Raw genomic sequence first — 18,609 nt, forward strand, 5'->3', positions numbered from 1 at the left:
GTTTGGTGTCACGAGGGACACCTTCTTCGGACAAAATTAAAACTAAATGTTACAGCATAACGTACCAAAAAATACGAAAGCTGCGGTCATACCTGACAGCGTCAGATAGTCAGAAATAAAGAAAAATGACTATCTGACTATCTGACGCTGTCAGGTATGACCGCAGCTTTCCTATTTTTTGGTACGTTATGCTGTAACATTTAGTTTTAATTTTGTCCGAAGAAGGTGTCCCTTGTGACACCGAAACCTAGGTCACAAATTAACTGTGTTCACGAATTAGGGCTGTGTTTTTCAAAATTTTATATGATACAACAGTCGCTGATTGACAGCCATGTTAAAAACCTTAAGGTGATCAAAATGTTTCCGTTTGAGGGTTCTGTCGTAGCGAACATGCAGCGCAGCATGACTGTGATGCGATTATACAAGCAACGTCATGTAGGCAAGGGATAAGTGTTGCATTCGTGTCATTACGACGTGTGTGCGGTAAATGCGGGAACATGAACTATGCTGACGTTGTTCCCAAATGTATCCAAAAAGAACCAACGTACTGTTACTCTTTTCTTAGCTGTCGAAGGACAAACACCAGTAGACATCCGTCGGAGAATGAAGAATGGGTATAGGGCAGAAGGTCTGTCGACAGCTAGTATTATGGAATGGTGCACAAGATCCGTGCTGGTCGCGATTCGACACAAGACATAGCCCAGAAGTCACATTAGAAACACTCGAACACCCACCCTATAGTTTTGATCTCTCCCCGTGCGATTATCACGCCTTCGATTCCTCAAAGAAAAGACCTTGAAGGATCGACGATTCCCGTCGGTTGACATGCAGTTACGGTCATCTCCATGCAACAGGACACCGTGTTCTACAAAACGGTTATCTTGAACCTTGTGCGTTGGTGGGATGATTGCCTCATTGCACACGGCAATTTTGCCTGCTCGGCATACTGATTCTGGACTGTATGGCTTTCGACCGGAAAGTTTCTCATCGCCCCTTATATGCAGTATAAACTAATGCCCGTAAAAGTCTCCCCCGGGGCACGCCCGAAGCTACTTTCACGTCTGAAGACTTCTCTCCATTCAGAATGACACGCTGTGTTATGTTCGCTAGGAACTGTTCAGTATAATCACACAACTGATATTCCGTACGCTCGCATTTCTTTCGTTAGGCGGCAGTTCGGAACTGCATCGAAAGCCTTCCGGAAATCAAAGAACACGGCATCTACACTCACGCTCATAAATTAAGGATAATGCTGATACATGGTGAAACAACGCTCTGGTGCACAGTTTTCGGGCTTTAATCACCTCGGGGTATGACCATGCGGTGCATTTGACCTGTGGTCGTCGCACGCTGGTGCTGGCAGCAGTCCACATACGCAGATGTGTGTTGGTGCATGGCAAAGTGCGGTGCAGCGAGTAAGTGTGCAGACGTTTTCAGACTTGCTAATGACTGTGTGTTGAAAATGGCTTTAAGAACACATATTGATGACGTTATGATGGGTACAATACTAGGGCAACTGGAAACCGGTCAAACACAGCAGGTCGTAGCACGGACCCTCTGTGTCACAAAGTGTGATCTCACGATTATGGCAACGATTCCAGCAGACAGGAAACGTGTCCAGGCGCTACAGTACGGGACGTCCACAGTGCACAACACCGCAAGAAGACCGATATCTCACCTTCAGTGCCCGCAGAGGGCCACGGAGTACTGCAGGTAGCTTTGCTCAGGACCTTACCGCAACCACTGGAACAATTGTCTCCAGACACGCAATCTACAGACGACTGAACAGACATATTTTATTCGCCTGGAGACCTGCAAGGTGCATTCTACTGACTCCTGGTCACAGGAGAACCCGTAAAGCCTGGTGTCAAGAACACAGTACATGGTCATTGGAACAGTGGTCCAAGGTTATGTTCACGGACGAGTCCAGGTATAGTCTGAACAGTGATTCACGCCGGGTTTTCATCTGGCGTGAAGCAGGAACCAGATACCAACCCCTTAATGTCCTTGAAAGGAAGCTTTATGGAGGTCGTTATTTGATGATGTGGGGTGAGATTATGATTGGTGCACGTACACCCTTGCATGTGTTTCACAGGTCAGGTGTACCGGGACGTCATTTTGCACCAGTATATCAGCCTTTTCAGAGGCGCAGTGCGTCCCACCTTCCTCCTGATGGATGATAACGCACGGCGCCACAGAGCTGCCATCGTGGAGGAGTACCTTGAAACAGAAGATATCAGGCGAGTGGAGTGACCTGCCTGTTCTCCAAACGTAAACCCCATCGAGCACGTCTGGGATGCTCTCGGTCGACATATCGCTGCACGTCTTCAAACCCTAGGACACTTCAGGAGCTCCGACAGGCACTGGTGCAAAAATGGGAGGCTATACCCCAGCAGCTGCTCGACCACCTGATCCAGAGTGTGCCAACCCGTTGCGCGGACTGTGTACGTGTGCATGGTGATCATATCCCACATTGATGTCGGGGTACATGCGCAGGAAACAGTGGCGTTTTGTAGCACATGTGCTTCGGGACGATTTTCTCAACTTATCACTAATATGGTGGACTTACAAATCTGTGTCTTGTGTGTTCCCTATTTGACTATGCTATTAGCACCAGTTTTGTGTAGTGCCACATTGTGTGGCACCACATTGTGCAATTATCTTTAATTTATGGGCGTGAGAGTAGCTGGGCGCCTGTAGCTATTGCTTTCTGGATATCGTGGGGGGGAACAGAGGGAGATGGGTTTCACACGATCGAAAATATTGGCCAGATGGTAGAACGGGACAGTGATTTAATAAATGACGACCAGGCTCTTTTTGCCTGTGAGCTGCTTGCACAGCAGAGTCATCTGATGTGGACTGTACACGGACTGAGGATCGTAACTGGTATTTCATAACGCTTGTGTTTCTTAGACGACCAGTCCTTCCAACTCCTTCTGAGCTTCCTCAAAGTTACTCAGAGGTGACTGTAAGATGTCGGTGCAATGGAAAATTACAGAATTCGATATAGTCAGTACGATTTCCCTTTCACAATTGAGCTTACTGCACCAGGTCTCTTGTTCGTATCGTTCGTGTTATGACACAGTGCCCACTCCTTTTCACCTGCGAGGTTCTCCACTCTTTGTTCCACCCTTGTCGAACGAGATCCATCACACTGTGAACGAAGACATTCGATAGTTCTGGTTTGTGTATTTCAGACCTGTCCCAACTTACTTTTGTCAAACAGTGTCCCTTTTTAGCCATCTGACCTATACTGATCAATATCAAACGGGTTATGGATGATTTGAGTGTTCCTTCCTCAGCGTTCAAGTAAGGAGGTTGCAAATTTAGAGTCGGACAGAATGATTATATGCTCGTCCGTTAAAAAGTTGACGTACGTTGTAGCTTCCAAGATGCAGGGCACGACAGACTCGTTGACTCATTTACATACATGATGTCTATAAATTATCTTTACAGCTTAAAACTTTAATACCTTTAAAACTATACTAAATGTTAACAAATGATTTTCAACATATGATAAGATAACTCATACAGTTTTGTTTCCTCATTCATACACATCAATGTCTATCCGGAAAAATCCATTTCTCTTCACGTACGATTCAAGATCACGTCGGTGACACGTTCAAATCCATTGCGCCGGCCGCTCAGTGGCCGAGCGGTTCTAGGCGCTTCAGTCCGGAACCGCGCGACTGCTACGGTCGCAGATTTGAATCCTGCCTCGGGCATGATGTGTGTGATGTTCTTAGGCTAGTTAGGTTTAAGTAGTTCTAAGTTCTGAGGGACTGATGACCTCAGATGTTAAGTCCCACAGTGCTTAGAGCCATTTCAACCATTTGAATCAAATGCATTGCGAATGCCTGCCTTAAAGATCTGCAGGTCTCTAACCTGTTTTAGTGCACCAAATCCCTTATGAAAGCCCACAGGAAGAAGTCTAGTGGTGTGAGGCCAGGAGATAGCGGCGACTATCGAACTGGACCATCTCGTCCAATCCAACTGTCTGGAAACTTTGTGGCCGAGCGGTTCTAGGCGCTTCAGTCTGGAACCGCGCGACTGTTACGGTCGCAGGTTCGAATCCTGCCTCGGCCATGGATGTGTGTGATGTCCTTGGGTTGGTTAGGTTTAAGTAGTTCTAAGGTCTAGGGGACTGATGACCTCAGATGTTGAGTCCCATAGTGCTCAGAGCCATTTGAACTATTTTTTGAAAACTTTTCGCCCAGAATCTGACGGACATGTAGGGACCAGAAGGACGGCGGGCCATTCTGCTGGAATGTGACATCGGGTTACAGGTGTTCCAATTGTGGTACAGTAAACTCCTTTAACATGTCCAGGTAAACATCACCGTTGATGGCAGACTCGATGAAAAACGATGGACCAGTGATGTAACTGCGCATTAGCCCACACCAAACATTGAGTTTGGTACTGTCTCTTTCCATGTCAGAAGTAACATAAGAATGATGTAAACCCCTCATAAGAGAAACAAATCTCTTCCAAAAAGTCTTTGTTTGTCCACTCTTGTCTGGCGTATCACTTTAAACTGTTCGCGAAATAAACATGCCTATCACACACAGAACACTTGCAAGTGTGAAGTACCATAAAAGTTAGGAAAATAGAATGGAAAATTTAATAATCTAACACTATCCACGACCTCTTTTGTTACAGAAAGGCTGGCATCAAATCTGAAACAGGACGGAGATCAGAATGATGGCTTTCGCTCGCTGACGAAACGCAGGAGTTTGGAAAGGCTGAAGCACAGACATCAGCAGAGGGAATTCGACTGGAGTAAGCTGAACGAGTACAGGGAGACGTCGGGGCCCCAGCCGCCTGACACCAAAGAGAGGAAGAACAGGTTGCGGCAGCTGATGAAGGCTGGCGTCCTGCCCGAAGACGACCACATTCTTAGGCCTCTGGGCAAGAACAGGTCTGGCAAAGGGGGAAACGGGACGAGAAACAGAAACAAGACCAAGACCAGACAGAGGGGGAGGGGCAGGAATAGACCCAGCCGCAGGAAACTGTCTAGGAAGGGTGGCGCAAATCACGGGAGGCAGAACAGTACGGTTTCTGACAGAACGACCACTGTAGTCACTGACGCTCCATCAGATGTGGAGGTTACCAACACGACGAGAAAGACTCTCCATCCGATGCACGACAAAGAGTTCTTAGAATACGCGCGACAAGTGGCGTCGAGGTACCAGACGCCGCTAACGGATGACGTTATCAGAGAAAAGGTGATGCAGGGCTGGAAAGGGACGCCCGCTCCAGAGAAGGAGAAGCCGACTTACGGCGGGAAGAACTTGGGTCAGTACGACCCAGAAGCGGTCATCTCTAGGTACAAATACGTCCTGACCGACGAGGCCATCAGGGAGAAAATCATGCAAGGCCCGAGAGGACCTTCCTCTGCAACGCGTGAGCGTCAAAGGCCTCCACTGCCACCGCCGCGCAACATAACTGTACCGCCGTACCGCGAACCGTTCTCTTTCGCGACAGGTGAGTGGTCGGGTTCGAAGAACTCGAGCCACCAACGGCCCCAACAGCAGCAACAGCGGGAGAGGACTGGTGCGGAACGAATCATGGCGGGGAGAAACGACAGCGGAATGGTTAACGTGTCCACGCGTGGAGGCGTCCAGTACGAGACAGGCGGGAGGTCATTCCCGCTAGGCGCAGGAATGCAGTTGAAGCACGACCGTTATTCTACCAGAGACGAAATATGGCAGAATTTCTTCGACAGGGCACTGAACAACACGCACGTGGACAGGGGGTGGGAGAATGAGCAGGGGGTGCAGCCGAAGCAGGCGGTAACTGCTGCTGGCGGCGGCGGGGGCGTGGACGACAACAACCTGCCGGTGGGGCCCGCGCCGCAGCCGACGCCGCGTCGCCTGCCGCACTTCACGTACCACCGCGTGACGTCACAGCCGGCGCCGCGCTCCCGACACCGCGACGCCTACGTGGCCGTGTCGGTGGCGGCGCCGCCGGAAGGACACCGCCAGCGCCACAAGGGGGCGGGATCGCCGCTGCCGGGGGCGGAACAGGGCGCTGCCCCCGCCCCCGCCACCGCCACCGCCGCGACGCCGACCGTTGCTGCAAGCCCGCCGGCCACCACTCCGGCGCCTAGTGAGTAGCAGTAATCGATGCCCGCTGTAGGTATAAGCTAAAATATCGATGTCTCAAAAGATCAGTATTTGTTCAGAGCTTTTTCGGTATACAGGGTGTCACAAAAAGGTACGGCCAAACTTCCAGGAAACATTCCTCACACACAAAGAAAGAAAATATGCTATGTGGACATGTGTCCGCAAATGCTTACTTTCCGTGTTAGAGCTCAATTTATTACTTCTCTTCAAATCACATTAATCATGGAATGGAAACACACAGCAACAGAACGTACCAGCGTGACTACAAACACTTTGTTACAGGAAATGTTCAATATATCCTCCATTGGCGAGGATACATGCATCCACCCTCCGTCACATGTTATCCCTGATGCGCTGATGCAGTCCTGGAGAATGGCGTATTGTATCACAGCCGTCCACAATACGAGCACGAAGAGTCTCTACATTTGGTACCGGGGTTGCGTAGACAAGAGCTTTCGATTGCCCCCATAAATGAAAGTCAATAGGGTGAGGTCAGGAGAGCGTGGAGGCCATGGAATTGGTCCGCATCTACCAATCCATCGGTCACCGAATTTGTTGTTGAGAAGCGTACGAACACTTCGACTGAAATGTACAGGACCTCCGTCGTGCATGAACCACATGTTGTGTCGTACTTGTAAAGGCACATGTTCTAGCAGCACAGGTAGAGTATCCCGTATGAAAACATGGCTGTGAATCGAGGAAATACAGTACATACTGGCGAAACTAAAATGAGCTCTAACATGGAAATTAAGCGTTTCTGGACACATGTCCACATAACATCTTTTCTTTATTTGTGTGTGAGGAATGTTTCCTGAAAGGTTGGCCATACCTTTTTGTAACACGCAGTATATCGCCAATACGTAAATTTTATATATATATATACCGGGTGATCAAAATGTCAGTATAAATTTGAAAACTGAGTAAATCATGGAATAATGTAGATAGAGAGGTACAAATTCATACACATGCTTGGAATGACAAGGGGTTTTATTAGAACCAAAAAAATACAAACATTCAAAAAATGTCCGACAGATGGCGCTTCATCTGATCAGAATAGCAATAATTAGCATAACAATGTAAGACAAAAATGGCTCTGAGCACTATGCGACTTAACTTCTGAGGTCATCAGTCGCCTAGAACTTAGAACTAATTAAACCTAACTAACCTAAGGACATCACACACATCCATGCCCGAGGCAGGATTCGAACCTGCGACCGTAGCGGTCGCTCGGTTCCGGTCTGTAGCGCCTAGAACCGCACGGCCACTGTGGCCGGCATGTAAGACAAAGCAAAGATGATGTTCTTTACAGGAAATGCTCAATATGTCCACCATCATTCTCAACAATAGCTGTAGTCGAGGAATAATGTTGTGAACAGCACTGTGAAGCATGTTCGTAGTTATGGTGAGGCACTGGCGTCGGATGTTTTCTTTCAGCATCCCTAAAGATGTCGGTCGATCACGATACACTTGCGACTTCACGTAGCCTCAAAGCCAATGATCGCACGGATTGAGGTCTGTGGACTTGGGAGGCCAAGCATGACGACAGTGGCGGCTGAGCACACGATCATCACCAAACGACGCGCGCAAGAGATCTTTCACGCGTCTAGCAATATGGCGTGCAGCGCCATCCTGCATAAACATCGTACGTTCCAGCAGGTGTTTATCAGCCAGGCTGGTGATGATGCGATTCTGTAACATGTCGGCGTACCTCTCACCCGTCACGGTAGCAGTTACAAAACGAGAATCACGCATTCCCTCCAAGAAAAAAGGCCCTATAACGGTAGATGCGGTAAATCCAACCCATACAGTGACTTCCTCGTCGTGCAATGGAGTTTCCGCGACAGTGCTAGGATTTTCGGTAGCCCAAATTCTACAGTTGTGGGCGTTGACAGACCCTCGGAGCGTGAAATGAGCTTCGTCGGTCCACAACACGTTACTCAACTAATCGTCATCTTCCGCCATCTTTTGAAACATCCACACCGCAAATGCCCTCCGCTTCACTAAATCGCCAGGTAACAGTTCATGATGCCGATGGATTTTGTACGGATGGCATCGGAGGGTACGCCTAAATGCCAACCAAACAGTAGTGTATGGAATGCCGGTGCGACGTGCGACTGCACTAGCGCTGACTTCTCCGTGCATAGACGAACCCGCTACGGTCTCCATTTCTTCCTGAACTGTCTCAGCAGCATTACGCCTTGTGCTCGGTCGCCCACTACGGGGTCTACAGTCTAAACAACCCGTGGCTTCGAACTTCGAAATCATTCTCACCATAGCTGCATTTGTCAACGGACCTTTACCCGTTCGAATCCCCTTCCTATGGCAATAGGATCGTAACGCTGAACTAGCACATTCCCCATTCTGATAATACAGCTTCACTAAAAGCGCCTTTTTAGGTAACGTCAACATGCTGCGACTGCTGGCGCATCTGATTCTCTCATTACAGCTCCTTTTATACACGATTGTCATGCGCAGTCACTGACGTTTTGCTGTCCAGCACCATCTGTAGGACATTTTGTGAACTTTGATTTCTTTGGTTTCTAATAAAACCCCATGTCATTCCAAGCATGTGTGTCAATTTTTACTTCTCTGTCTACATTATTCCATGATTTATTGAGTTTTCAATTTTATACTGACTTTTTGATCACCCGGTATATATCGATTAATCGATATTAAATACTGAATATCGAAAGCTATATATTATTGATTTATTGTCCGCTTTTTCCTGATTTGTAGGCAAGAAGTCGGCTCATGGGAACTAGATTTCTTGCCCATTACAATTACTACCAATCTTTGCTACCTGAAAATATATGTCTTACAATGGACTTAATTTAATTTCATTTTCAGTTCTACAAATGAGCACCAGATTTGATCATGAATGTATCTATACTGCAAATTCACTACAGCTTGTTACTTCCGTGAGTCATTTGTACCACTGCAAATGATAGATTGAAGACGCAAAATGCACACATTCGGTGACATCACTTTATGAGAATGATTTTATTACACCCTGTTCCCGTCTATGAGGAAGAAAGTCCACTTCTCTTACTCCCTGGCTGACTGGTTGAAGAAAAGATAGACGCAGTGCAAAAGTATCGTACGCTCGGCATAAAAATCACACATATTAATGCACTGGTATTTAATGGAAAGTGGACTCTGTTGTCTGAAATGTTTATTCCTCATTTCACACCGGGTTTGTCGGAAACTGCTCAAAAATACGTAACATGGCAAGTCTCTTCTGCTCCGTCCGGAAGAGTGGAAGGAGACTGACAGAGACCGTATTAAACTAAGAGTTCTGTTAATAACTAGCGGTGATGATTATTGGTTGCATTAAGTAGTTTCTTGTAGATAAGTGTCTTTATAGCACATCGTGAATTTATTGGTAAATGTTCGCTCTAATAAAGTGTTATCAAATTTAAATGTTTGTTAATAATTTCTGAGACTCCGATCAGTTTTTTAAAATTTATGTAAATATCTTAAATATCTATCGACAAGTCGAAATGTCGATATTTTTGACTCTATAATACCTACACTATCGATAGTATATATACACTCCTGGAAATTGAAATAAGAACACCGTGAATTCATTGTCCCAGGAAGGGGAAACTTTATTGACACATTCCTGGGGTCAGATACATCACATGATCACACTGACAGAACCACAGGCACATAGACACAGGCAACAGAGCATGCACAATGTCGGCACTAGTACAGTGTATATCCACCTTTCGCAGCAATGCAGGCTGCTATTCTCCCATGGAGACGATCGTAGAGATGCTGGATGTAGTCCTGTGGAACGGCTTGCCATGCCATTTCCACCTGGCGCCTCAGTTGGACCAGCGTTCGTGCTGGACGTGCAGACCGCGTGAGACGACGCTTCATCCAGTCCCAAACATGCTCAATGGGGGACAGATCCGGAGATCTTGCTGGCCAGGGTAGTTGACTTACACCTTCTAGAGCACATTGGGTGGCACGGGATACAAGCGGACGTGCATTGTCCTGTTGGAACAGCAAGTTCCCTTGCCGGTCTAGGAATGGTAGAACGATGGGTTCAATGACGGTTTGGATGTACCGTGCACTATTCAGTGTTCCCTCGACGATCACCAGTGGTGTACGGCCAGTGTAGGAGATCGCTCCCCACACCATGATGCCGGGTGTTGGCCCTGTGTGCCTCGGTCGTATGCAGTCCTGATTGTGGCGCTCACCTGCACGGCGCCAAACACGCATACGACCATCATTGGCACCAAGGCAGAAGCGACTCTCATCGCTGAAGACGACACGTCTCCATTCGTCCCTCCATTCACGCCTGTCGCGACACCACTGGAGGCGGGCTGCACGATGTTGGGGCGTGAGCGGAAGACGGCCTAACGGTGTGCGGGACCGTAGCCCAGCTTCATGGAGACGGTTGCGAATGGTCCTCGCCGATACCCCAGGAGCAACAGTGTCCCTAATTTGCTGGGAAGTGGCGGTGCGGTCCCCTACGGCACTGCGTAGGATCCTACGGTCTTGGCGTGCATCCGTGCGTCGCTGCGGTCCGGTCCCAGGTCGACGGGCACGTGCACCTTCCGCCGACCACTGGCGACAACATCGATGTACTGTGGAGACCTCACGCCCCACGTGTTGAGCAATTCGGCGGTACGTCCACCCGGCCTCCCGCATGCCCACTATACGCCCTCGCTCAAAGTCCGTCAACTGCACATACGGTTCACGTCCACGCTGTCGCGGCATGCTACCAGTGTTAAAGACTGCGATGGAGCTCCGTATGCCACGGAAAACTGGCTGACACTGACGGCGGCGGTGCACAAATGCTGCGCAGCTAGCGCCATTCGACGGCCAACACCGCGGTTCCTGGTGTGTCCGCTGTGCCGTGCGTGTGATCATTGCTTGTACAGCCCTCTCGCAGTGTCCGGAGCAAGTATGGTGGGTCTGACACACCGGTGTCAATGTGTTCTTTTTTCCATTTCCAGGAGTGTATATATATATCGCGGCCTAGGATAGGGATATATATATATATATATATATATATATATATATATATATATATATATATATATAAATTTGCCCAACCCTAGGCCGCTGTTACCTTACACCAAACCTCCAGATGTCAGATACTCAGGTCAGTACCAAAGTTTGTATGTAGGTAGGGTACGAAGCAAAACACCGATTTAGTTCTTGCCGTGTGTTGTCGTCCAGTAGAACATGCGTAAACGGTAAATAAAAGTAACGCTAGAACTATAGAGCACGGGAAAAGCGTTTCTGTAAATGCTCATTTCGTATACCTAGTGCGGGTGTGTTGTTAGCGTGTGAAGTCGTCGTACCAAATATCCCGCGTTCAAAGCCCGCTGTTGTTTTAACTGTTTACGCGTGAAACTATTACATGGGAGAAGATTTTCCTGGCATGTAAAAGGACTTTCCGGGATATTTTTGGCAGCCTCCTTTCACTTCGTTAGTAACAAACCTTTTAGTAGCAAATCTATAGAGGATATTTGCATACGTACATGTGCGACAGAACAGACACCAATCGTGATGAAGCAGCTAATGCATTTGTAATTTCACAGAATAAATATAAACAGTTGGAACAGTAGACTAAAGTAACAATTGCTTCACGCTTGTGGAAGCAGTAATAGTACCTTATAAGACTTTCACGCTTAATACAGAAACAAAATTACCGTTATTGTAATTTGAACCCAGGAACCTCAATACGACGATCTAACGCTCTACCAACTTTCCCACGTAAGCTGTATGTTTCAGTCACAGTTATGGTCTTGTTCTGCTTCGTAATTCTTGTGTTGCTTTTAATTACCGACTACACTTGTTCTATTGGACGACAGTACATAGTACTACCTAAATCGGTGTTTTGGTTGGTACTCTGTCGACATACAACGTTCCGTACTGATCTGAGGTTTGACATCTGGTGGTTTGGGTGTTAGTATCCGAAATGCATGCTCTCTCAAAGTTAAGTTCATGGAAAGTGCGGTGACCGTAAGAAGTATCATTCTGGAAAGTTTTGGGGCATTTGACTCCGCTCCAGACGTGGGTAATACTTTTTTATAACCTTTCCACTGCTACATCACAATCGAGACTAGGAATGGCGGTTATCAACCGGTTTTCAGTTATATCGGTTTTCTTCAACACCAGTTTAACCTGACTGCTAAAACCGCTCACAGTAATCGGTTTCTGAAGTAACCGAATTTAGGTCTTTTGTTCCTATTATTTTCTGCAATAAACGCAAGAACCGAAAGAAGATTGAAAAATTTTGACTCCTTCAGTTTCAAGATATATACATTTAATATATTCATTACAATACGATAGTAAAAGAAAAATTAGTCCGTCCACCATCGCTGCTTTTCTAGATAAGTGGTAAGTAGCTGAATGCTACAAAAAAATCACCAGTATTCTCCTACTGATAATAGATTTTTTTTTGTAACTGTGCTCAAAAATCATATAATAATCGATAATCGTACCACTACTTGGGCATTACTAATAGTCAGTGCTAAAGGGTGAAAACAGAGGTTCAAGAACTCTATCTTTCGTGTTAATTTGTCCACTTTCAAGGACTACAAGCAGTTAAAGGCATATTTCGTAGACACAGCCAGCAGATCAGTTACTTTCTAGTCTTCGTCGTAACGTGTGAATGTGTTGTTATGTTTTAAGTCTTCTCCTCATCTGAAGTCGCACGTCCGTTGTGGAGATTAGGGATGGTGCCATAAAAATGATGTTCGACGACGACAGTAGAAAGCTGACATACAGAGCATGTGGGACAAGTCATGCACCCTGCACATACACACGTGCTATCTAATAGGCTGATAGGCCACGGCGCATGGTATTTGTCAAAGTATTGTCCCAGTATATGCTGTACTAATTTCTATGCCTTGTGTTTGTCGCTCGTTCTGTCGCAATTGTTACTAAAACAGTACGCATCGCTCTTCCAATTTTCTATTACAACGCAATGTTTCAGAGCAATGGAACTTTTATGGAAAAAACTACTGTTTATCAAAGAAAGGTTTAGTTAATAACAAACAATTTTAGCACTGCTCCTATGGCTAATTGATATTTCGGTTTTTTTACCTTGCTGCTAGCAAAAAACAGAACCTTTGTAACCGAGGGCAAACAAATATCGAAATATACCAGTATTCGCAACTAAAATACCGGTCTCTGTGTAACTAGTCGGTTTTTCCCATCCGTAGTCGAGACGGGCGTAACAAGAACTCTGACACCTCAAAGCGTTGTTGCCAGCTTTCAACTGCGAAGCACTAACGGGTGCAGGCGAAAACAACAGCCGTCTGCAGAGCTGTGACGAAACTGAGATGTTGCCATAGAAATTTTTACAAAATTGTGTTACGTTATTGTTTGAGCTTGCCCCCCCAAAGTTGCCACGCCTGCCCACTGTAATTGTCGGCGATCAACTTGACTAAACTATAGTTGTAGTTTATTGGGTTACTACTACAGTGCTAGTCATTAAAGGGAAGATGCCTGAATTTGGCTAAGGGCATGTAAAAAGAGTTGTTTTTGTGTGTAGACTGAGGGGAGTATGGTGAGGGGGTGGAGTTGACCCACATGGTTCTGTTTTGGGTCCAGTGCTTTTTATGTATACACATATACGGCATGAACCAAAATCATACGCTCGCAAGCCACAGCCAAATTCCTAGTACACTAACAGCACAAAAACGTCTCTACCAAAATTTCGTCAGAAACATGTTTGTGGAAGAAAACGCAAGTCAAACAAAGACAATGTGTAACATTACAATCATATGACGAATGGAAAGGGAAGAAGTTCGAGCTACCAGTTCTTCAAAAAACACGATTTCAGTGCTTTTGTGTTCTCCGTACCCTGCTGAATGTCCCTAGACGTCATCCAGATGCCAAACCACTCAAAAAGTTTTTGAACGTGCTTTATTAGATGGCACATGGTTCTAGTGCCAAGCTGTTGTATCTTCTGGGGTACCAAATTTTAAAATACATAAGTGCTTTTTGCTGTCTACAGTCTTATTGGTTAAAAAATTAATGCTGTGTTTCTGTACATGCATTGTTGTTGTTGTGGTCTTCAGTCCAAAGACTGGGTTGATGCAGCTCTCCATGATACCCTGTTCTGTGCGAGCTTCTGCTACTCTGAATAACATCTGGAACGTATAGCCTTCTGAATCTGCTTACTGTATTCATGTCTTAGTCTTCCTGTCCGATTTTTCCCCTACCCTTTCCCTCCAATATTAAACTGGTGATCCCATGATGTTCCAGATCGTGTCTCATCAACGGATCCCTTGTTTTAGTCAAGTTGCGCCACAAATATATTGTCTCCACAATTCCATTCAGTACATCCTCATTAGTTACATGATCTACCCATGTAATCTTCAGCATTCTTCTTTATCGCCACATTTCAAAAGATTCTATTCTCTTCCCGTCTAAACTTTTAATTGTCCATGTTTCACCTCCATACATGGCTACACGCCAAATACCTCCAGAAAGTACATTCTAACACTTAAATTTGTATTCAGTGTTAGCAAGTTTGTTTTCTTCAGGAGCAATTTGATTGTCATTGCTAGTCTGCATTTAATATCCTCTCTACGTCGGCCATCATCAGTTACTTTGTTGAATCGTCTCGTTTCCTGATCTATCTCAGCATCGCCTGGTTTAATTCGTCCGCATTCCATTAGCCTTATTTTGTTTATGTTGATGTTTGTCTTATATTCTCCTTTCAAGACACTGTCCATTCCATTCAACTGCTCTTCCAAGTCTTTTGCTGTCTCTGACATAATTACACCTCCTGATTTCTCGAGGTCTCTTCCACGTATGCAATTTTCTCTCACGATTCTTAAACTAGGAGTTAGCGATGATTAAATTAATCTCTGTGCTAAATTCGACCAGGTAGCTTCCTCTTTCATTCCTTTCCCACAGTCCATACTTTCCTACTATTCTTCCGTCTCTTCCTTTTCCCACTATCGAATTCCAGTTCCCCATCACAGTGAAATTTTTGTCTCCTATTCTCTGAATAACCACTTTTATCACAAATTTCTTCAATCTCTTCATCATTTGAGGAGATAGTTGGCATGTAAACCTGTACTACTGTGGCAGGTGTCTATCTTTGCTACGATAATGCGTTCACTATGCTATTCATAGAACCTTACCCGATTCCTATTTTCTTATTCGTTATTAAACCCACTCCTGCATTACCCTTTTGTGACTTCGTATTTGTAACCTTTTACTCACATGACCGGAAATCCTGTTCCTCCTGCCTCGCGATGACTGGGTGTTGTGTGATGTCCTTAGGTTAGTTAGGTTTAAGTAGTTCTAAATTCTAGGGGACTGATGACCATAGATGTTAAGTCCCATAGTGCTCAGAACCATTTTTTTTTAACCTGTTCCTTCTGCCACGGAACTTCACAAATTTCCACTACATCTAACTTCAACCAATCCATTTCCCTTTTTAAATTTTATAACTTACCTGCCCGGTTAAAGGATCTAACATTCCACGCTCAGAGCCGTAGAACGCCAGTTTTGATTTTCCTAATAACGACATCCTTCTGAGTAGCCGCCCCCCTCCCCCATCCCCCCCCCACTCCCCCCCCCCCCCCCCCCCTCAAATTCGAAAGGGTGACTATTTTACCTCCGGAGTATTTTACCCAGAGGACGTCATTATCATTTCACCATACAGCAGAGCTGTATGCCCTCGGGAAGAATTACAGGCAACTGTAGCTTCCCCCTGCTTTTAGCCTTTCCCAGTACCAGCACAGCAGGCTGTTTTCGTTGGAGTTAAAAGGTCAAATCAGTCAATTATCCAGACTGTTACCCCTGCAGCTACTGAAAAGGGTGTTGCCCCTCATGAGGAACCACACACTTGTCTGGCCTCTCAACAGATACTCCTCCGCTGTGGCTGTACCTGCAGTGCAGCTATGTATATCGTCCAATCCTTCCAGCCGACAGCAATGTCCATACTTTATGGGCGGAGGGGCTACATGTAATATCACAAATAAAACGAACTGCCTAACTATTAATGGCACTTGGAATGAAAACATTCTTCCTGCTATTTTGCTAGATACTGATATTTTTGAGGTCATGGCTGTTCATAGAATACAAGACAGTTCTTGCAAAGAACAAAACAGCAACCAGCCAATGCCGAGCACGCTATTTATTTACACAAATGGTGCCAGCACCGGCTTGGAACTAACATCTTTATCTATAGTGTTTGCATCACATCTGTTGTTGTTTACATTAGTTCTTGAAAAAAAGTCATCTGCAACAGTAGCAGATTTCTGTTCCCCCTACCAGTCAGATCATTTACGTACGAAGAGAAAAAGAGCGTTCCTGACGCACTTCCCTGGGGCATTCTGACCATACTCTTGTCTTGGTGGAAACAAGTCGTCGACAACGCCCTGTATTCTATTACTTAAGAAGTCTTCGAGCCACTCACATATCTGGATTCCTGTTCCGTATGCTCGGAACTTCGTTAGTAATCTGCAGTTGGGCACCGTGTTGAACACTTGCCGGAAACTCTGGGATATGGAATCCACCTATTGGCTTTGGTCATGATTTGTAGGATAAGGTGCGAGGGAAGGTCAAGCTGCGCTTCGTACCACGATGATTTGTAAATTGCGCTAATTTGTGGACAGAAGGTTTTACGTTTGAAGCAGATTTATTATATTCGAACTCATATGTTCAAGAAGTCTGCAGCATACCAATTTTAAGGATATGTGTCCGTAATATTTCGGGTCGTTCTTTTATCATTCTTATAGGCAGCAGTCACCTGCGCTTTTTTCCATTCCCTTAGGACTTTGCGCTGAGCGAGAGTTTTCGATAAATGCAAGTCGAGTAAGGAGCCAATGCCGTAGGTACTCACCCTAAAGCCGAGTTGGGATTTAGTTTGACCTTTCAACTTACTTATTTTCAACTCTTTTAGCTGGTTCTCAACTACAGGGATGCCTATTCGTATGTCCTCCACCCTGGAATCTGAGCGGAAGTCAAACAGTGCTATGTCTTTACAGACCTTCAAACTTGGAAATTAAAAGTTCAGCTATCGTTTTGCTGTCTTCTACTGTCACGCCACAGTGTTCGACGAGTAACTGCATCGAAGCCATGGAGCCTATTAGTTATTTTACTTAGGACCAGAATTTTCTCGAGTTCTCGGCAAAATTCTTCGCTCAGGTGTAACGATGGAAGTTGTACGCTGTGCCCATGAATCTTTTTAAAGACGAACGAATTTCTGCTAACTTTTGCCTGTCGACATTTGCAGGTTTCTTTTTGACCGCAGATTGCAACAATCTCTGCTTACTCAGAATTTTCTGAATTTTGTTGTTAAGCCATGATGGGTCTTTTCCGTCCTTAACCCGTTGGCTAGGCACATAGTTCTCCAGATAAAGGTTTTTAATCTGTTTAAACTTTGCCCACAATTCCTCTACGTCCATCATACTGGAACTAAATGATGTCTGTTCATTGCCTAAAAAACATTATTATTTGCTCTTTCCAGTCTAAATACTCTCCTACTGCTTGATGAATTTCGTAACTTTAGTAACCATCTTCACAATTATGACATTGAGATCATTAACTCTTGCTCCTATACTGACTCTGTCTGTAAGGTCAGGTCTGTTTGTAGCTACAAGGCCTAATTTTTTTCTTTTTCGTGTGCATTGTCGAACTACCTGCTTTAGACAGATTTCGGGAAACGTGTTCAGAGCTGCTTCACAAGACTGACTTTCCGTTCCATCCATTAAAGTCAGCTCGAAAAATATTGCATGATCGGAGTAAATGGAAATGAGCGTATGGTATCATTGGCCGGGAGGCCCCTATTCGGGGAAGTTCGGCTGCCAAGTGCGAGTCATATTTCATTTGACGCCACATTGGGCGACTTGCGCGCCGGTGATGAGGATGAAATGATGATGAGGACAACATAATACCCAGTCGCCGAGCGGAGAAAATCTCTAACCCGCCCGGGGATCGAACCTTGGCCCGCTTGTATATGAGGCTAGCACGTTACCACCTCTTTTTTTTTCGTTGTGTTTGGTCCTTGCAGACGTCACATCACATCCGTTCATGTTCGTTTTGTTGATCCTTCCACTCAGTTTTTTTATTACAGAGGCCCACCAGCTCTCTGACCGAACACGCTGAGCTACCGTACCGGTTGACCACCCAGCTAAGCAGGCAGACCATGATCGGGGTATTTACACGCAACTGAGCGGTGACTTTCTATGAATTATTCTACAACTACTAGATGGCCATTAAAAACATCCGATGATGAACTTGAGTTCTAGATAACTTCACAGACTCGATGTCATCCTCAATAGATACAATATTTTTGTTGATTGCAACGATAATAGCACGTCCACCTTCACGAACATCAATGTTTGAAATGATCTCGACCTTGAAATCAATAGTGACCGAATAAATAAAGTAATATCTAGATGCACACGTGTTCTTTTTCTAACTATATAAGCTACAGACTATTGTTCCTTCTCATTTCGATCAACGTTCGCCAACTACCTACACACCGCTTCCG

General features: G+C 45.6%; 1 protein-coding gene across 1 annotated transcript in view; it reads left to right on the forward strand.

Moving 5' to 3' along the window:
* The window catches only part of LOC124796121, a 387,418-nt gene that overhangs the window by 359,194 nt on the left and 9,615 nt on the right, over positions 1-18,609 (forward strand). Inside the window, exon 7 of the mRNA XM_047260211.1 lies at positions 4,660-6,108. Coding sequence (XP_047116167.1) covers positions 4,660-6,108 — 1,449 coding nt within the window. The remainder of the gene's footprint in view (positions 1-4,659; positions 6,109-18,609) is intronic.

The sequence above is a fragment of the Schistocerca piceifrons genome, chromosome 4 (genome assembly GCF_021461385.2).
Source record: "Schistocerca piceifrons isolate TAMUIC-IGC-003096 chromosome 4, iqSchPice1.1, whole genome shotgun sequence".
Classification (NCBI taxonomy): domain Eukaryota; kingdom Metazoa; phylum Arthropoda; class Insecta; order Orthoptera; family Acrididae; genus Schistocerca; species Schistocerca piceifrons.